Source organism: Punica granatum, chromosome 4, assembly GCF_007655135.1.
Source record: "Punica granatum isolate Tunisia-2019 chromosome 4, ASM765513v2, whole genome shotgun sequence".
Taxonomy (NCBI): domain Eukaryota; kingdom Viridiplantae; phylum Streptophyta; class Magnoliopsida; order Myrtales; family Lythraceae; genus Punica; species Punica granatum.
Genome location: NC_045130.1, coordinates 32552889 through 32572998, shown reverse-complemented (window position 1 = coordinate 32572998; position 20110 = coordinate 32552889). Strand labels below are relative to the sequence as shown.

Here is a 20110-nt window from a genome sequence, read left to right as displayed (position 1 = left end):
TTTCCGATCGATTTCGGATATATCCGGTATCCGTGCACAACTCTATTGGATAGTGAAAGAAAGAGTTCGAAAACTCTCGGGATTCTTTGCAATTTCCCTTGCAAATTGCTTTATTTGACATGAATGACTTTCTATTTCATTGTTTACATGGGCTTGCAGAAAGATGTGGTCGGCCCATCACGACTCATGAGCTCATGTTGACGTCGCCATATCATCATCGTCGTCGTCATCATTCATTCATTCCAGCGCGCGCGCACGCCCTACTCTTGTCTCTGAGCATCGTCTCAGTTAGTCTTGTTTCGTCTCTTCTGCTCCAAAACAAGTCAATGGCTTCATCGGAGAACACCCATCACCACAATGACCATGACCACGACCATCATCATCACCATCACCATGACCACGAGCACGGCCATGGAGATGCAGGGGCGACGTCGTGGGTGGGCCCGGACGGGAAGGTGTACCATAGCCACGACGGCCTCGCACCTCACTCCCACGATCCCATCTACTCGCCGGGGTTCTTCAGCAAGAGGGCTCCCCCTCTTCATTCCCGGGATTTCAACGAGAGGGCGTTCACCGTCGGTATCGGTGGCCCTGTCGGGACTGGGTATTCATTCCATCTCCTCTATTTCTCGGAGAATCCATAAATTTGGTCGATGTTGCTGCTGGGTCTATCTCGTTTTCCCTTTTATTTCTTTGATTGAACAGGTTAAATTGCTGGTAGAAAAACATGAATTTGATCGATTTTTCTGGTGAGATGTTCTCGTCTTCATTGGTTGTATCCTTTTCTATGATCTGTACTTCGATTGAGCTGCAGTTCTTGCCTATTCTGCCCGTCGAAAAACCCTTTTTTGCTGAATAGGTTACATGTTTGTGTATATGAACTTGGCATTGGTTAGGATCAGCTTTAGTTCTTTCCGACTGATTCATTTCTTTGGCATTGTCTCGGATTGATTTTCATCACATCGGTGCTTATAGATTGGTGTTTTATATTGGACGATTCTCAGGAAAACGGCTTTGATGTTGGTTCTTTGTCAGTTGTTGAGAGACAAGTACAGTCTTGCCGCGGTAAGCATCATTTATCCTGAGAATTTGCTCAATGCAGTCCTCCTTGAATTATTGCAAGAACGGGCAAATTTTTGTGGATAGGAAACATGGTTGTCCATAACCGGCAGAGACAACTGCACTAACCGTAAAGAATTCGCGATCCACATTCCGTTACATGTGGATTGTGGTTCTAACTTTCGTGACATATGAAGAGGTAAGTGATGGTCTCTGTGCTTCACTTGTTAAGGTGACGAATGACATATTCACAAAAGAGGATGGGGAGTTCTTGGTGAAACATGGGGCACTCCCTGAGGAAAGAATTCTCGCAGTCGAAACGGGAGGGTGCCCTCATGCTGCAATTCGTGAAGACATCAGCATTAACCTCGGACCTCTCGAGGAGCTCTCTAACTTGTACAAGGCAGACTTATTGCTCTGCGAATCGGGAGGAGGTGAAGTGATTCATTTCATGTCTCAGAACTCATGTTCTTCTTTAACATGCTTCTGAACATTGATCTAAGTGGAAATTCCGATTACTGCAGATAATTTGGCTGCAAACTTCAGCAGAGAGCTGGCAGACTACATTATATATATAATCGATGTCTCTGGTGGTGATAAAATACCTCGGAAAGGAGGTCCTGGGATCACTCAAGCTGACCTTCTCGTACGTTTTCTGAATTCTCTCCTTTTGTCTCGAGATTCATTTGATGCCTATATAACGTATCTGCCCAAAAAGGTTAGACTTCATTCTATTTACTTCTGTTCTCGACTTTGCAGGTGATAAACAAGACCGATCTTGCTGCAGCTGTTGGTGCTGACTTGATGGTCATGGAACGAGATGCACTCCGAATGCGAGATGGAGGGCCTTTTGTCTTTGCACAGGTCCACGAATTTAATCTCTTTTCTCCAGCGTGCTTAATTTATTAAGAGATGAAAGCTGCTAGTTGCGCTCTTTCTCTTCCACGCGCTCAAAATTTTTTATAAGAATTATTATTGCATCATCACCATCTTAATTATGGGAGCAGAAGCATCCCAAGATCGAATGGCGAGATATGTTATGGGGGAATATCGCATTTGATTTTCAATTCATGTATTCATATCTTCTTTTGTCGAATCATGTATTCATATCAAACATGGCTGTATGGTTCACTTGGTGCATTGTGACTTAAGCAGGTGAAGCATGGTGTTGGTGTGGAGGACATAGTAAATCACATCTTGCAGGCCTGGGAAGCTGCGACCGGAAAGAAGCGTCGATAAGTTCTTTCAGCACAGCAATGAACTCAAGTACTTCGCCCGCCTCTGTTTAGATGTAATGGGATAATGAACAATAATCAGGCTTCGCTTGCTCCGTTTGATAATAATGAAAGCTATAATGTATGAGCAATTTGTTGTTTGATAATAATGAAACTATAATGTATGAGCAATTTGTTGTTTCCATGGTTCGCATTCTCTTAGGTCCAGTGTTACATCTATTCTACACCTTGAAGTTGGACATTCATCCCACTTTTGACCACAAACCTCAGAGCAACAATTGCTTTCAAAACATTTTTCTACGCCTCGGAGTTGGACATTCATCCCACTTTCGACAACAAACCTCACAGCAACAATTGCTTTCGAAGAGAACCTGATGAGGTCCTAAAATCTGGTTCTCTGAGGTCCTAAAATCTTCTGACTCGATAGATTCTTGAAGCTCAAATTGTCCCACGTCTTGAAGGATATTTGAGTATGCAAAGAGGATTATCACTTATCATATCTCATTAGCAAATGATGAAGTAAACTGCAATTGTGGAGTAAAATCTTTCACTCTATAAGGAAGAAATTATCCAATTTTTCCATTTCAAGCTTCATCCACCGAAGTATCAGATATACATGAGTGATACAGTTCTATCCCTAATATATGCATTCAAGAGTTCATACCTGCAGTTTCACCGTTGCTTAATGGAACCAAAGAGCTCCTCAAACGGCCGCTTCGGAGCATCAGCTCGAGCAACAATCTCAACAACCTTGTATGATGCTTCAGGGTGAATTAGTGCCTCCACAGCAACTTGTGCGACCTGATCCCTCGATATTGAACCCTCATAGAGAGTGTCCTGATAAAAGATGCCGAAAAGCTCAGAGACACCTTACAAGGATTATGAGAGAAGAGAACTCTATTTGGCTTTGGAACAATTCTTATCTTTCGAAAACTAGATAAAAGAAAAACATTGAACTCAATAAGTTAAGTTTGATCATAGAACCCTACGAAATCATTTTCATTTCATTCTCTTCTTGAAAACCAAGGAAACAAAACCAACATGACTAGCTTGCCCACATATTTTATGAGATGTTCTGTTTTCCAGTTGTCTTGTAACACTCAATTCGACACACATTTGTCCTTTCCTTGAAGGAAAAAGAGAGAGAGAGAGAGAGAAAGTAAATTGGAAAATGTTTAATATGGAGAAACAGAAACCCACAACGTCTCAGCAGAGAATGCCATTACCTCTGGCTCCATAACAATGTTTCCACTTGGGGGATCATTCCGGAGGCCGCCTGGCCTTATGATTGTGTAGTTTATGCCTGACTTTCTGATATGTTGCTCCGCCTGAAGCTTTGCGACTAAGGTGAGCCCAAAGACATTGAGGAAGATATAAGCGGGATTAAGAATCTGCCCCATTGCTGCTCCATTTACTAGAATTGAACTGATGAGGATGAATCTATTGATGCCACGCTTCCGGCAAGCTTCAACTAGGTTAACTGTGCCAAAATTGTCAACCTGTGGACACCAAACTTTCAATGACTCTACGAGTGGAGTAAAACCGTAGGGGTATCGCTACAGATCATGAGTACGACACTCAAGAAGTATGATCCAATTTCATTCGTACTGAAGTTGGTGCAATATAAATCCAAAGGCTCGAGAGAGGGGAATGACCTTCCAATTTATAATTTTGGGAATTAATGCCTTGAAAATAAGTCCATAACCGAACAAAGCTCGCCTAGAAACCGAAAATCACAAATGAGCAGCCTCCAGCCTACTTGACAAAGTTAAGCCGCAGCTGAGGCGGCTGAAAGGCCAACATTGTATGAAATTTACGAACTTCCCCAAGTGATTTCTGAAAGCTTAGTTCAAAATCTGGAGCCGGTTTGCATGGTATAAGCAGAAACTGGCAAAAGTCACCAGCGAAGGTGAAGAATGAAATTCAAACTGACCTTCCATGGAGCAAACAAATCCCACCCAGGCCTAAACCCCGTGGCACAAACCACAGCCTCCGAATCATCCCCTATTGCTTCCGCCAACTTGTCGGAGCCCTCAGTCACGTCCGCCTTAACCTTAACACCGAAATTTCCCACCGGCATTACATCACTCTTCAATCAAGTGCACAATATACCAGATAAAGCTGCATCTTTCTTCATCTTACATACAATGCATTAATCAACCCTGCTACATATATGTGCACCACCACAGAGGAAACGAAGAACTCACGATCTGAAGAGACGGGTCATCGCGAGAAAACGCAGACTTGGCCTTCTCCAAGTCACGAACCCCCGCCTTGACCGCGAAACCTCTTGCGAGCAGCTGATCAACTATCTTCTTCCCAGTGCTCCCCGTTGCCCCAGCGACGAACACTTTCTTCTTAGGGCTCGCACCAGCTTCTGCCTCCCCCGCCACTGTCTCCTCCGTAATCTCGCTCCCCTGCATCTACCAACACCGACCAGGAAAAAAGTGAAAATTGAGCTTTCGTACCAACTTTCTGGCCAACAAGTAGCATTCTTCAACTCAATTGAAAGCAATGTGGGTCGAGATCATGGACCCGAACTTCTACTTGGGTCGCCGAGGAACAAGCAGAAGAAGAAGAGGGAGGGATACCTTAATGGAGCTGAGGGAAAGAAACCTAGCCTTGCGTGCTGGAGAGGAGGATGAAGAGGGAGAAGGGGAGAAAGGGTAGGGTTTAGCGAGAGGGAATTGATGATGATGATGACGATGATGAAGAAGAAGAGAGCTTCTGAGGAGCAGCGGAGTGGCCATTCGAATCCTTCCGCTATCCCCTCTCCATACAATACATGCGCTCTTCTCCGCCCGCCACAAAAATCCCCCGCCATTAATAGCAGGCCACGCAGCTCCGACTGCGACGTGGCAAACCCTCACGCAGAAGGAAGAAAGCCCGGGACGTTGCTAGTGAACCGAGTCAACGTGATGCCGAGTCGGTCCGTCCGAACAGTCCTTGCGTTCTACTTATTATCAGCAAGGAGCCCAATTGAGGCAGACGCCTTGGTTACGATTAACGAAGATGCGCGCAAAGGGCAAATCAAATCCATGTAATTGGAAAAAAGCGAGAATTTTTCTTTTTGGTGAATTGAAATTGAAGTTCCAACATGGTTTTGATTCAATTGAGGCAGAAAACTCTGTTATCATTAAGGAAGATGTGTGCAAAGGTTAAATCAACAGCATATAATTGGAAAAAAGTGAGAATTTTTTTTTGTTAATTACCGAAAAAAACACCACATTTACACTTTTTTTTTAAATATAACACGACTTTTAGAATATAGCACAGAAATACACGATATTTACATTTTTTTCTTAAATATAATATGTCCTTTTGAGAGTAACATAGAAAGTCACGGCCTTTGCATTTTTTTTTTTCTAAATATAGCATGTCCTTTAAAAAATAGCACAAAAAAGGCGCAACCTTTAAGTTTAGTTGCGCATCTAGCACTACGTCAATTATTCTGTCAAATTGTAACGATAATGGTTAATGATGCTACGTGACACAACATGACTGGACGAGTAGATTCCAAAAGTTTTTATTTAATTAAAAATAATCATAAAAATTTTAAAAAATTGAAAGAAAAGAAGGGGGATTTAACTTAATGAGAGGAAAGGGAGAGGGGGCCAACGGCGGTGGTTATCATCTCCTAATTGAGGTTACCAGCCGCAGCAGGACCCTAATTATGTGGGTGGTGACCTAATTGGGCCATCCACTGTCGAAATCGAAAGAGCTCCAAAATTGGGGGCTTTTCATTTCGGCGGTGGGGGCCCGATTACGCTTCCCTGCAATTTACAATTCTCTCCTTTTTTTTTTTTAGAAAAAAAATTATTTTTAAAATATTTTTAGAATTATTTTTTAATTAAATAAAAATATGTAGAACCCACTAGTTCAATCATGTTGTGCTACGAGACGCCGTTAACTGTTACCATTACATTTAATGAATAATTGACGTCGTGCTAGAATCGCAGCTAAACATGAATGTCGTGTCTTTCTGTGCTATTTTTTTAAGGTCAAGATATATTTAGAAAAAAAAAAGAAGCAAAGGTCATGCTTTTTTATACTACTCTCAAAAGGTCGTGTTATATTTAGGAAAAATACAAAAATCATGCATTTCTATATTACTTTCTAAATGTCGTGCTATATTTAGAAAAAATGTAAATGCCATGTTTTTCTGGGTAATTAACCATTTTCGTTTGAACCAACATGAGTTGGTTCAAACGATTCGATACTTATCAAGGTCTGGGGTTCTAGTCTTGTGAATTGAGAAAATTCATATTGGGTGAACTTTACCCCCTTAGTTGATCAACCCGATTCGAACTGGATTAGTTTGGGCCCGATGGGCTTCTGGATTCCGGGGTACACGAAAAAAGAAAGTTGAATTTTTGCTTATTGTAATCAAGGTATAGCATCGCTTGGGAAACATGTAACCTCAATAACTAATGAGGAATGCGAATTTTGAATCATCATTTGTAAAAGTTCCCTGATCATCATATCATAATCTAAATTAACTAAGATCTGCATTAAGTTACAAGAACGTGTTCCAATTTTTCATATTTGATCTGCCTTTGCAGAGAAGGAACATGACAGACAAGTTATGTAAAAGAAAAGTCATAAATGACATCTTCACCCCATCGATGTTGATTCTTATATCGCCACTGCAGAGGCTCACCTTCGAACTCGGCTAATCATATGTGCTGTATCACCGGCGATCATCACTCTGTTACCGTCTTGCAGTTTCTGAAACCAGCACCAACATAGCATCAATTAATTTTATGCCTATATAACGTGTCTGGCCAAAAGTTAATACTTCATTCTATTTATTTTTTCTTTCCTAGTTTTACAGGTTATAAACAAGACTGGTCTTGCTAGGGCCATTGGAGCTGATGTCACAGTCATGGAGCGAGATCGATGCTTTCCGAATGTGAGATGGAGGGCCCTTCGTCTTTGCACAGGACCCTGAGTTCCAATTCTTTTCACCGGGATGCTTTATTCCTCAGTTCAGGGAGCAGAAATATCTCGAGATTGAATAACAGCATTGATACTTTACGTGGGAACAGCATTCCTTTTTCATTTCAGCTAATTCATATTAAACATGGCTCTTAGTTTACTTGATGCCTTGCAATGCAGGCACGGGAAGCTGCGACTGGAAAGAAGCGTCGATAAGTTATTTCAGCACAGCTACAAGCACAATTAGTACTTATTTGCCGTCCTCTATTTAAATGTAGTAATGGGATCATGAACAATAATTTGGGCTTTCCTTTCTTTGATAATAACAAAGCTTCGATCAATGTATGGCCAGTTTGCTATTTTTACAGTTCATCATGCTCTTAAGTTTGGTGCTGCATCTATCGGGCACCCTGAAGTCGGACATTCGTCCCACTTTTCGACCACAAACCTCACATCAACGATTGCTTTCAGAGAAAACCCGATGAGATCCTAAAATCTTCTGACTCCATGGAAACCTTAGGTGCATTAAGCTCAAAATGTCCCGAGTCTTTGAAGGATAGCCGAGTATCTTTATTGAATCTCATTAGCAAACGAACAAATACAATGCAATTAAGGAGTGAAATCTTCCACTCCATGATGAAGAAAATACTCAATTATTCCATTTCGAGCTTCATCCACTGCGGTGGGAGATCTACATATGTAAATGATACAGTTCTATTCCGACTGTATATGTTCAAGAGTTCATACCGTGCTTCAACCTTTCTTAATTGGAACCAATAAGAGTACCTCAAATGGGCCTCTTCGGAGCATCAGCTTAAGCGATAATCTCAACAACCTGGTAATGTGAGTTGCAGTCAAATAGTGCCTCCACAGCAACTTCTGCCACCTGATCCCTCGATACTGAAACCTTGTGCAGTGGGTTGTCCTGATAAAACACACCGAAAAGCTCAGACACCTTACGAGGATTAGGAGGGAAGTGCAACTTTGTTTGGCTCTGGAACAAATCTGGTCTTTTGAAAACTGGAACGACAGAAAAACAAAGAACTCAATAAGATATGTTCGATCATAGAATCTTGCGATCAGACAACAGGTTGGTGGTTCTCCCGTGAAGCTTAATGTGAACTGAAACTGTTGGGGAAGAAGAAGACCAAGAAACGTAACACCCGTGAAAGCTTTCAGTTTCATTCTCTTCAGAAAACCAAGGGCAAAAACAAAGATGACTTGCCCATATATCATGAGATGTCTGTTTTCTAATTGCGTCTTGTAAAACTCAATTCGACACACATTATCCCTTTTCTTTTCCTTGTAGGAAAAAAAGAGATATAAAGTAAACCGGAAAATGTAAAAAGATGGAGCAACCAACAATGTCTCAGCGGAAAATGCCATTACCTCTTGCCCCGTAACAATGTTTCCATTTTGGGTATCATCTCTGAGGCTGACCGGCCTTATGATTGTGTAGTTTATGCCTGACGTTCTGATATGTTGCTCCGCCAGAAGGGCTTGGTGGAGAGCGTGGAGGAAAATACGAGCTGTATCATCAGATTTTTGTTCCGCTGGACCACCATCAGATTTTTGTCCCGCTGCAGCTATATTTAATATAATTGAACTGATGAGGATGAATCTACCAACGCATCTCTCCTTGCAAGCTTTAACGAGGTTAACTGTGCCGAAATAGTCAACCTGTGACACCAAATTTCCAGTGACTCAACGAGTGGAGCAAAACAGTAAGGGTATCACTACAGATCATGATTACACCATCCCAGAAGCATGATCCGGTTTTGTTCATACTGAAGTTGGCATGATATGAACAATACAAAAGGTAAAAGGAGTAATGACTTTCCAGTTTATATTACTGGAAATCAATGTCTTGAAAGGAAGCCGATAAGCGATCAAAGCTCGCCCAGAAATCCTAAAGTCATAAATGAGCGGCCTACTTGACAAAAGTTTAGCCCACAGCTGAGGCGGCTGAACAGCCTAAACTCTGAAATTTGCCAACTTTCCCAAATGATTTTCAGAAAGCATAGCTCATAATTTATCTGCAGCCGATTTTCACGGTATAATTAAGTAGAAACTGGCAACCGTCACCAGACCAGAGAAGGTGAAGCATGAAATTCAACTGACCTGCCGTGGAACAAACAAACCTTGCTCAGGCTTAATAACCTCTGTGACCCAAATCACAGCCTCCATACCGTTCTCTATTAGTTTGGCCAACTGCTCGCTGGGGTCAGTCAACTCCACCTCTTCCTTAACACCAAAATTTTCACCGGCATTACATGTCTCTTCAACCAAGTGCGTAAAATAACATGTAAAAGTGGCATCTTCATCTTCTATATAATACATCAATCAACCATATTACGTAAATGTGCAGCACAGGAATGAATGGAATGAGAGCAGAGAGAACTCACAATCTTAAGAGACGGGTCGTTCCAAGAAAAAGTGGACCTGGCCAACTTCAAGTCATCCACCCCCACATTGACTGCGAAACCTTTTGCGAGCAGCTGATCAACTATCTTCTTCTCAGTGCTCCCCGTTGCCCCACCAACAAACACTTTCCTCTTCCCCCGGTCGCCCCCTTGCATCTGCCAGCACCCAAAAAAAAAAGAAAAGAAAAGAATTTTAGCTTTTGCATCAACTCTCTTGCTAACAATTAGCATTCAACTCGAAAGAATTAGAAGTCAGGAATTCGTTAGACGAAAATGCAACTTCGACTCATCAATCGAGATTGATGTAGATCGAGATCAGGGACTCGAACTTATGCTCGGGTCACCCAGGAACAAGCAGAAGAAGAGGGAGGGATACCTTAATGGACCTGAGGGAAGGAAACCTGCCCTTGCCTGCTGGAGAGAAAGATGAAGGAGGAGAAGGGGAGAAAGGGTTTGGTTTAGCGGGACCAAATTGATGATGATGATGATGAAGAGAGCTTCTGAAGAGCAGCGAAGTGGCCATCTTGAATCCTTTAGCTCTCCCTCTTCATACATAAACTCTGCTCTCCTGCTGCTCCTCGCCATTTAAAAGCAGGGCAAGGAAGCCCAAGACGTTGCCCCGTACATGAACCGAATCAGTCATTGATTGACGTACAAGTAAAGGTGATGCTGAGTCGGTCGGTTCGAACAGTCCCTGTTTTGTAAGTGATGTTCCCATTTGGATTCACACATTCTTCAAATGTTCTATCCTTCTATATTTCTTCTTTTTCTCTAATATATCATGAAGCACGAAGACCGTTTCGTCTCAATTTCGGTTAACAAAATTGCCCATGTTATATATATTATTATTATTAGAAACCATTAAATTGGGGTCATCGTCATAGTGATCTATTATAATACATAAAATTCGACAGATGCCTATGAAAAGTCTTTAATTGAAAACCTTGAGCTCACAAAAATTATTGGTCTTCTCGACTTCTCAAAGTATTGAATTCGTTTCAGTAGATTCGTATAATTTTTATCCATTCTTTCTCCTTGATACTTATATCTCTTTAAAAATTGAAAATATTCAAATATATTTTAAATTAAAGCAAAATCCATAACTTAGAAAAAAATTTCGATAAATTAATATAATTTCTATGGGTTATGGGACTGAAGCGTAATAAATAAATATTTTTACATGTTCACGTCAATGCGCAGCTTGCACCTAGTCTATCTAATACAATATATAAAAGCTGACAAATGATTAAGAAAAGCCATTATTTGAAAACCTTCGGCTCAAGGTTGATTCTCCTCTCAACTTCTCACTAACTCTCTTCCACTCACTCTCATTTCCCTATCTTTTCTGCCATTGTCACTCCAATCCCCAGACATTTTACTAAATCTATACTATCATATAATAAAGCTAGATATGAGGATAGTTAGTCTCACTTTTTGTTCCGATTTTACACTTATAAATTTTCTTTTCCAACTCCCCAATATCACATGTAAACGTGGAGTAACTCCCACAAATCCTTTCTGATAGAATAGCTTTGCGCACAATGAAGGGCCAACTAAAAGAAAGAAATTACAAAATTTTCCTCGTTAACTGTTCCATTATTCCCTTAACAAAATTTAGAGTAAATAGGTAATTTGGTCCCTAACTTGGCACGGTTACATCAATTTAGTCCTGACTTATTTTTTCATTAATTTGGCCATTGACTTTGTCAAGTTACATCAATTTGATCCTTATTACACCAAGTAGGTCCCTCATAAATTAAAATTGCATGTGGTCCTTGAGAAACATTGCCCCATCAGATGGGTTCCTTATTATATCAATCAGGCCCCCTCAACGTTGGTTGGCTGCTTTTGGTTGACGGTGACTAAGGTCCGTAAGTAGAAAAAGCCTAACTAATGTAACGGACAAGTGAACTGATGTTCCATCTTACAACGATGTGATTAGGTTACATCAATATGGTCCCCAGCTTAACATTCTCTCTCTTACTTTTTGTCAGTCTATCTTTTTAAGCTCCTCTCCTCTCTCTTGCATTTCTCGCTCATTTCACACTCCTCTGTTTCTTCCCATCTCTCATAAGCCATTTCTCTTTTTCTCCACCTACATTTTGTGAAGCGTGAAAGAAGCAAGGTGTGTGCGCACTATGGATGACGATCGGACTGACAATAACTTTGTCTGCATACCTAGGCAAGTCTTCTGGCTCTCTAAAATCATATTGTGATTCCACGCGATGAAAAAGATGATCTTTTCATGGGTTTCGATCATTGATGATATCTCTGTGGTTGCATGTTTGGGTAGAGATCTCTCTTTGTCTCTCTATAAGCTCATTATGGTAGTGTAATGAAAAAGATGAGCTTTATTTTGTGTTTCCATCGTGATCATACCTCTATCTCTATGTGGTTGTTTTTTTGGGTTGAAATCCATCGTTTGTTGTTGGCTTTGTTAAAAAGGTAAAATTTTAGGGTTCATAAAGTAGAGTTTTGCTTATTCTTGCAGTGTGCACTTGTGGAAAACAGTTGATGTACATCTTCATCATGGAGGGAGATTTGCAGGGAGTCCTAGGGAGAGTTATAAGGGTAGTGAGTTATTCACTTTCACAAATATAGATGTAGACACCCTAATTGCTATTAAGATTTGTGAATTGTTACCTAAGAATTATAGGAGTACACCTACAACCTGCCTTATAGAGACCCCACATTTAGAAAATTTGATTTGGCCATAAACCCGTTCCTAACAAACCATGATGCCAGATACCTAATTACTGTCTTACAAGATCATTGCTCCCCTGCAATGTACAATCCGCTCCTTTCTTTTTTTAGGAAAAAAATCTTCTTTTTAATTTTTTTAATTTTTTAGAATTATTTTTTAATTAAATAAAAATATGTGAGATCCACTCGTACAATCATGTTGTGCTACGAGCCGTCGTTAGCTGTTACCGTTACATTTGACTAATAATTAACGTCGTGCTAGAAATGTAGCTAAACATAAAGTCGTGCATTTCTGTGCTATTTTTTAAAGATCATGATATATTTAGGAAAAAAAAACAAAGGTCATGTCTTTTTGTGCTACTCTAAAAATTCGTGCTATATTTAGGAAAAAATGCAAAGTTCGTGCATTTCTGTGCTATTTTCTAAAAGTCGTGCTATATTTAGGAAAAAGTGCAAAAGTCGTATTTTTCTAGGTAATTAAACCTTTTCTTTTTGGTGAATCGAAGTTGAATTTACCAACATGGATTGGTTCAAACGATTCGGTGCTTGTTTTCCTTAAGTAAAGTCTCGGGTTCTAGTCTTGTAAATGGAGAAAATTCAACTGTGATGACTTTACTTCCTTAGTTGGCCAACCTGGTTCGAACTGGATTAGTTGGGGCCCGATGGGCTTCTGGATACCAGGGTATACATCGAAAAACAAAAAAGTTGAATTTTTGCTTAATGTAATCATGGTATGGCATCGCTTGGGAAACGAGTAACCTCAATCACTAATGAGGAATGCGAATTTTGAATCGTCTTTTGTAAAAGTTCTCTGATCATCATATCATAATCTAAATTAACTAAGATCTGCATTAAGCTACAAGAACATGTTCCAATTTTTCATATTTGATCTGCCTTTGCAGAGAAGGAACATGACAGACAAGTTATGTAAAAGAAAAGTCATAAATGACATCTTCACGCCATCGATGTTGATTCATATATCACCACTGCAGACGCTCACCTTCTAGTTCTAACCCAGCTAATCATATGCGCAGTATCTGTTATCGTCTTGCAGTTTCTGGAACTAGCACCAACATAGCATCAATTAATTTGATGCCTATATAACGTGTCTGGCCAAAAAAGTTCATACTTCATTCTACTTATTTTTTCTTCCCTAATTTTGCAGGTTATAAACAAGACTGGTCTTGCTACGGCTGTTGGAGCTGACGTCGCAGACATGAAGCGAGATCGATGCTCTCTGAATGCAAGATGGAGGGCCCTTCGTCTTTGCACAGGACCCTGAGTTCCAATTCTTTTCATCAGGATGCTTTATTCCTCAGTTCAGGGAGCAGAAATATCTCGAGATTGAATAACAGCATTGATACTTTACGTGGGAACAGCATTCCATTTTCATTTCAGCTAATTCATATTAAACAGGGCTGCTTAGTTTATTGATGCCTTGCAATGCAGGCACGGGAAGCTGTGACTGGAAAGAAACGTCGATAAGTTATTTCAGCACAGCTATGAGCACAATTAGTACTTATTTGATGTCCTCTATTTAGATGTTGTAATGGGATCATGAACAATAATTTGGGCTTTCCTTTGTTTGTTTGATAATAACAAAGCTTCGATCAATGTATGGCCAGTTTGCTATTTTTACAGTTCATCATGCTCATCATGCTTTTAAGTTTGGTGCTGCATCTATCGTTCACCCTGAAGTCGGACATTCGTCCCACTTTTCGACCACAAACCTTACATCAACGATTGCTTTCAGAGAAAATCCGATGAGATCTTAAAATCTTCTGACTCCATGGAAACCTTACGTGCATTAAGCTCAAAATGTCCCAAGTCTTTGAGGGATAGCCGAGTATCTTTATTGAATCTCGTTACCAAACGAAGAAATACAATGCAATTAAGGAGTGAAATCTTCCACTCTTTAATGAAAATACACAATTATTCCATTTCAAGCTTCATCATCCACTGCAGTATTAGATCTAGATATGCAAGTGATACAGTTCTATTTCGAATGTATACATTCAAGAGTTCATACCCGCGCTTTCACCTTGCTTAATTGGAACCAATAAGAGTTCCTCAAACAGGCCTCTTCGGAGCATCAGCTTAAGCAATAATCTCAACAACCTGGTCGTCTGTGTTGTCCTTAGATATTGCATCCACAGCAAATTTTGCAACCTGACCCGTGGATACTGAAACCTTGTGCAGAGGGTTGTCCTAATAAAACACACCGAAAAGCTCAGACACCTTACGAGGATTAGGAGGGAAATGCAACTCTGTTTGGCTCTGGAACAAATATGGTCTTTTGAAAACTGAACGACAGAAAAACAAAGAACTCAATAAGATATGTTCGATCATAGAATCTTGTGATCAGACTAACAGGTTGGTGGTTCTCCCGTGAAGCTTAATGTGAACTGAAACTGTAGGGGAAGAAGAAGACGAAGAAACGTAACACCTGTGATAGCTTTCAATTTCATTCTCTTCAGAAAACCAAGGGCAAAAACAAAGATGACTTGCCCATATTTCATGAGATGTCTGTTTTCTAATTGCGTCGTGTAAAACTCAATTCGACACACATTATCCCTTTTCTTTTCCTTGAAGGAAAAAAAGAGAGATAAAGTAAACAGGAAAATGTTTAAGATGGAGCAACCCACGATGTCTCAGCGGAAAATGCCGTACCTTTTGCCCCTTTCCACTTTGGGGATCATCTCGGAGGCTGACCGGCCTTATGATTGTGTACTTTATGCCTGATGTTTTGATATGTTTCTCCGCCAGAAGGGCTTGGTGGAGAGCGTGGTGGAGAGCGTTGGGGAAATTACCATCATCAGGTTTTTGTTCCTCTGTACAACCGTCAGGTTTTTTTCCCGCTGTACAACCATCAGATTTTTGTCCCGCTGCAGCTATATTTAATAGAAATGAACTGATGAGGATGAATCTACCAACGCGTTTCTCCTTGCAAGCTTTAACGAGGTCAACTGTGCCCTCATAGTCAACCTGTGACACCAAATTTCCAGTGACTCAACGAGTGAAGTAAAACAGTAAGGGTATCACTACAGATCATGATTTCACCATCCCAGAAGCATGATCCGGTTTTGTTCATACTGAAGTTGGTGCGATATGAATAATACAGAGGCTAAAAGGAGTAATGACTTTCCAGTTTATATTACTGGAAATCAATGTCTTGAAAGGGAGCCGATAAGCGATCAAAGTTCGCCCAGAAATCCAAAGTCACAAATGCGCAGCCTACTTGACAAAAGTTAAGCCACAGCCGATTTTCACGGTTTAATTAAGTAGAAACTGGCAACAGTCACCGGACCAGAGAAGGTGAAGCGTGAAATTCAACTGACCTTTCGGGGCAAATGTTGCTCAGGCTTAATAACCTCTGTGACCCAAACCACAGCCTCCATACTGTTCTCTATTACTTTGTCCAACTGTTCAGGGTGGTCAGTCAATTCCACCTCTTCCTTAACACCGAAATTTTCACCAGCATTACATGTCTCTTCAACCAAGTGCCCAAAATAACATGTAAAGTGGCATCTTCATCTTTTATATAATACATCAATCAACCATATTACGTAAATGTGCAGCACAGGAATGAATGGAATTAGAGCAGAGAGAACTCACAATCTTAAGGGACGGGTCGTTGCAAGCAAAAGTGGACTTGGCCACCTCCAAGTCATCCACCCCCACATTGACTGCGAAACCTCTTTTGAGCAGCTCATGAACTATCCTGTTTTCAGTGCTCCCCGTTGCCCCAGCAACAAACACTTTACTCTTCCCCCCGCCGCTCCCTTGCATCTACCAGAACCAAAAATATATATATATACATCAACTTTCTTGCCAACAATTAGCATTCAACTCCAAAGAATTAGAAGTCAGGAATTCGTTAGACGGAAATGCAACTTCAACTCATCAATCGAGATCGATGTGGATCGAGATCAGGACTTGAACTTATGCTCGGGTCACCCAGGAACAAGCAGAAGAAGAGGGAGGGATACCTTAATGGACCTGAGGGAAGGGAACCTGCCCTTGCCTGCTGGAGAGAAAGATGAAGGAGGAGAAGGGGAGAAAGGGTTTGGTTTAGCGAGACCAAATTGATGATGATGATGAAGAGAGCTTCTGAAGAGCAGCGAAGTGGCCATATTGAATCCTTTAGCTCTCCTTCTTTATATATACACTCTGCTCTCCTGCTGCCGGTACATGAACCGAATCAGTCGTTGATTGAAGTACAAGTAAAGGTGATGCTGAGTCGGTCGGTTCCAACATTCCCTGTTTTGTAAGTGATGTTCCCATTTGGATTCACACATTCTTCAAATGTTCTATCCTTCTCTCTCTCTTCTTTTTCTCTAATATATCATGGAGCACGAAGACCGTTTCGTCTCCATTTCGATTAACAAAATTGCCCATGTTATATATATTTTTATTATTAGACACCATTAAATTGGGTTGGGGTCATCGTCATAGTAATCTATTATAATACATAAAATTCAGCAGATGCCTATGAAAAGTCTTTAATTGAAGACCCTGAGCTCACAATTGATCGTCTTCTCGACTTCTCGAAGTATTGAATTCCTTTGGATAGATTCCTATACTTGTATCCATTCTTTCTCCTTGATACTTCTATCTCTTTAGAAATTGAAAATATTCGAATATATTTTAAATTAAAGCAAAATCCATAACTTAGAAAAAATTTCGATAAATTAATATTATTTATGTGGGTTATGGGACTAAAGCCTAATAAATAAATATTTTTACATGCTCGCCCAATGAGCGGCTTGCACCTCCTAGTCTATCTAATATAATATATAAAAGCCGGCAAATGCTTAAGAAAAGCCGTTATTTGAAAACATTCGGCTCACGGTTGATTCTCTTCTTAACTTCTCACTAACTCTCTTCCACTCACTCTCTGTAATGACAACCTTACCGGCCTCCCGCTATACAATTTTCGGTCCCATCAGCGTAGCATCACTAGGGGCGTAGTATAGTTCACAAAAGTCTGAGATGACCCCAAGCCCAAGGCAAAGAGCCCACCCTAGCATATGTCCCCGGAGGGATTCGAACTTGAGACCTGGGGTTTTCAAACTATATGGGAGTGAGTTTGGAACCACTAGGCAATCACTAATAATGTTCCACTCTCTCTCATTTCCCTATCTTTTCTGCCATTGACTTTCCAATCCCCTGACATTTTACTAAATCTATAATATGTACTATCATATAATAAAGCTAGATATGAGGATAGTTAGTCTTACTTTTTGTTCCGATTTTACCCTTATAAGTATAACTATTAAAAGAGAAGAAATTTTTTTTTTCTAACTTCCCAATATCACATGTAAACGTGGAGTAACTCCCACAAATCCTTTCTGGTAGAATAGCTTTGACCACAAGTAAGGGGCCAACTAAAAGAAAGAAACTACAAAATTTTCCTCGTTAACTGTTCCATTATTCCATTAACAAATTTTAGAGTAAATAGGCTATATGGTCCATGACTTTGCACGGTTGTATCAATTTCGTCACTGACTTATTTTTTGCATCAATTTGGTCATTGACTTTCTCAACTTACATCAATTTGGTCTTTGTTACATCAATTAGGTCCCTCAGAAATTAAAATTGTATCAATGTGGTCCTTGAGAAACATTGCCCCATCTGATGGGTCCCCAGTTACATCAATTAGGTCCCTCAATGTTGGTTGGCTACTTTTGGTTGACAGTGACTGACGTTCGTTAAGAAGAAGAAGCCTAACTGATGTAACGGACAAGCGAACTAATGTTTCATCTTATGACCCTGTGATTAGGTTACATCAATCTAGTCCTTGGCTTGACATTATCTCTATTACTTTTTGTCAGTCTATCTTTTTAAGCTTTTCTTCCCTTTCTTGCATTTCTCGCTCATTTCACACTCCTCTGGTTCTTCCCATTCCTCTTCTTCTCCTTCTCTCAGAAGCCATTTCTCTCTTTCTCTGCCTACATTGTGTGAAGTGTGAAAGAAGCGGGTTGAGCACTATGGATGACAATCGGGCTGACAGTAACTTTGTCTGCATACCTAGGTAAGTCTCTTTGGCTCTCTAAAATCATATTGTGATTCCACATAATGAAAAAGATGATCTTTTTATGGGTTTCGAACATTGATGATATCTCTATGGTTGCATGTTTGGGTAAAGATCTCTCTTTGTCTCTCTATAAGCCCACCCACTATGGTAGTCTAATGAAAAAGATAAGTTTTATTTTAGGTTTCCATCGTGATCATACCTCTGTCTCTATGTGGTTGTTATTTTGGGTTGAAATCCATCATTTGTTGTTGACTTTATTAAAAAGGTAAAAGTTTTAGGGTTTATAAAAAGTAGTTTTTGCTAATTCTTGCAGTTTCCACTCGTGGAAGATAGTTGATGTGCATCTTCATCATGGAGGAAAATTTGTAAGGAGTCCCAACGAGACTTATGAGGGTGGTGAGATAAATATAGATATAGACACCCTAACTGTTGTTAAGATTTGTGAATTACTGCCTAAGAATTATGGGAATACACCTATAGCCTGCCATTATAGAGACCTCACATTTAGGAACTTTGATTTGGCCATAAACCCATGATGCCAAATACATTATTACTGTCTTACAAGATCAAAGTGAGTTGCACTTGCACTATAAGCATGACCATGTAGCTAACCCAATACAACTCACTAAAGAGGAGATTAAGGAGTTAGAAAATAGTGAAGTTGAAATAAGGGAACGTGAAGCTGCAAAGAAGAGGGAGCGGGAAGAGCTTCAGATGAGGAAACATGAAGAGCTTTAGCGGAGAGAACAGGAAACTACATGGGAAAGGGAAAGAGAATTTGTTGAAGGGATGGCCAATCAATGCTTTAGTAATGAGCCACATGAAGTTATGGAGTGGGATGAGGAGGATGATGACATTCATTTCCTGAACAATCTACTGGGATAGGAGCTAGTACTATATACTATGGAAATGCAAGTGAAGTAAGGGTAAGGAAGAAATCACATGCAGTGAAAGCAAAGAGGAAGAATGATCATAATATGTATGTTCAATTGAAAAATAATGGATTCTCTTTTATTAATTTGCTATATGCACATACTCCTGAGATGCCCGTCCCCCCCAGTTAGACCCCCTTCTTACACTTCAATGATAGCAGAGACCATGGAAGCTACCAGTTCTGGAACTGTTGCAAGATTTGCAGCTTATTTCCATCCAAGGGGACCTTCTCATCCTCCCCTCCTGAATAAATTGAACATGGAAGAAGCTGATTGTGATACTTTTTATGCACTTGATCGATGGCATATCAAGTTGTTTTAGTTATATTAGGTTGAATGTGATGCTTTTTGGGTTACTTTTAGGTCTGAGCTATCTGTGTAAGCAGAAGATAGCAGTATATGCGATGGTGGACAACTCTCTAGTAGCATACATGTTGCTATGTCAAAATAATTTGTACTCTCTTTCGTAAAAGTACTTTAGCAAAGTAACGTGCACTCTTTTTGTGAACCTCTGGAAACTTGTTAATGTATCGATTTTGTTTAATGCTAAGTTATTTTGCAAAGTTGAAGGTAATGCGATTGCCACACACAACTCTGTCGTGCCTAAAAATAATAGAAGGATCAATTTCATGTAACGTCTCTTCAATGTTGTCACCCAGGGAACATGCTCCTTACGATCCAAATTGATGTAACGTCCAATCTAAACCTTCCAAACTTCCCCAATTTATCAAAAATATAACAAGGACCAATTTAGTGTAACGTTTCAAAAAACTGATGTAACAA

The 20110-nt window shown here is 40.2% G+C and overlaps 4 protein-coding genes across 6 annotated transcripts; 1 reads left to right on the top strand and 3 right to left on the bottom strand.

Moving 5' to 3' along the window:
- The first annotated feature begins 257 nt into the window (after positions 1-257).
- On the top strand, positions 258-2476 carry LOC116205189 (urease accessory protein G). Its single transcript, XM_031537699.1, has 6 exons — positions 258-604; positions 1005-1065; positions 1292-1493; positions 1584-1705; positions 1819-1923; positions 2215-2476. The coding sequence occupies exons 1-6, from the start codon at positions 327-329 to the stop codon at positions 2296-2298; spliced, it is 852 nt and encodes a 283-aa protein (XP_031393559.1). The 5' UTR covers positions 258-326; the 3' UTR covers positions 2299-2476.
- Positions 2477-2824: 348 nt separating this feature from the next.
- On the bottom strand, positions 2825-5111 carry LOC116205190 (uncharacterized protein At2g34460, chloroplastic). The gene is made up of 5 exons (XM_031537700.1): positions 4886-5111; positions 4502-4717; positions 4228-4347; positions 3521-3793; positions 2825-3131 (listed from the first exon to the last, which is right to left on the bottom strand). The coding sequence occupies exons 1-5, from the start codon at positions 5042-5044 to the stop codon at positions 2967-2969; spliced, it is 933 nt and encodes a 310-aa protein (XP_031393560.1). The 5' UTR covers positions 5045-5111; the 3' UTR covers positions 2825-2966.
- A 2669-nt stretch (positions 5112-7780) lies between these two features.
- LOC116202780 (uncharacterized protein At2g34460, chloroplastic-like) lies at positions 7781-10221 on the bottom strand. Of its 2 annotated transcripts, none has more exons than XM_031534395.1 (5): positions 10032-10221; positions 9638-9811; positions 9354-9476; positions 8622-8912; positions 7781-8252 (listed from the first exon to the last, which is right to left on the bottom strand). In XM_031534395.1, exons 1-5 carry the CDS (start codon positions 10176-10178, stop codon positions 7986-7988), a joined length of 1002 nt encoding a protein of 333 aa, XP_031390255.1. In that variant the 5' UTR covers positions 10179-10221; the 3' UTR covers positions 7781-7985. The 2 variants fall into 2 exon arrangements, with proteins under 2 accessions (XP_031390255.1, XP_031390256.1); XM_031534396.1 differs by having other exon boundaries at positions 7781-8157; positions 10032-10219.
- A 3944-nt stretch (positions 10222-14165) lies between these two features.
- Positions 14166-16587, bottom strand: LOC116202577 (uncharacterized protein At2g34460, chloroplastic-like). Of its 2 annotated transcripts, XM_031534172.1 has the most exons (5): positions 16348-16568; positions 15974-16147; positions 15697-15813; positions 15029-15343; positions 14166-14566 (listed from the first exon to the last, which is right to left on the bottom strand). In XM_031534172.1, the coding sequence occupies exons 1-5, from the start codon at positions 16489-16491 to the stop codon at positions 14456-14458; spliced, it is 861 nt and encodes a 286-aa protein (XP_031390032.1). In that variant the 5' UTR covers positions 16492-16568; the 3' UTR covers positions 14166-14455. The 2 variants fall into 2 exon arrangements, with proteins under 2 accessions (XP_031390032.1, XP_031390033.1); XM_031534173.1 differs by lacking the exon at positions 15697-15813 and having other exon boundaries at positions 16348-16587.
- Between the last annotated feature and the right edge of the window lie 3523 nt (positions 16588-20110).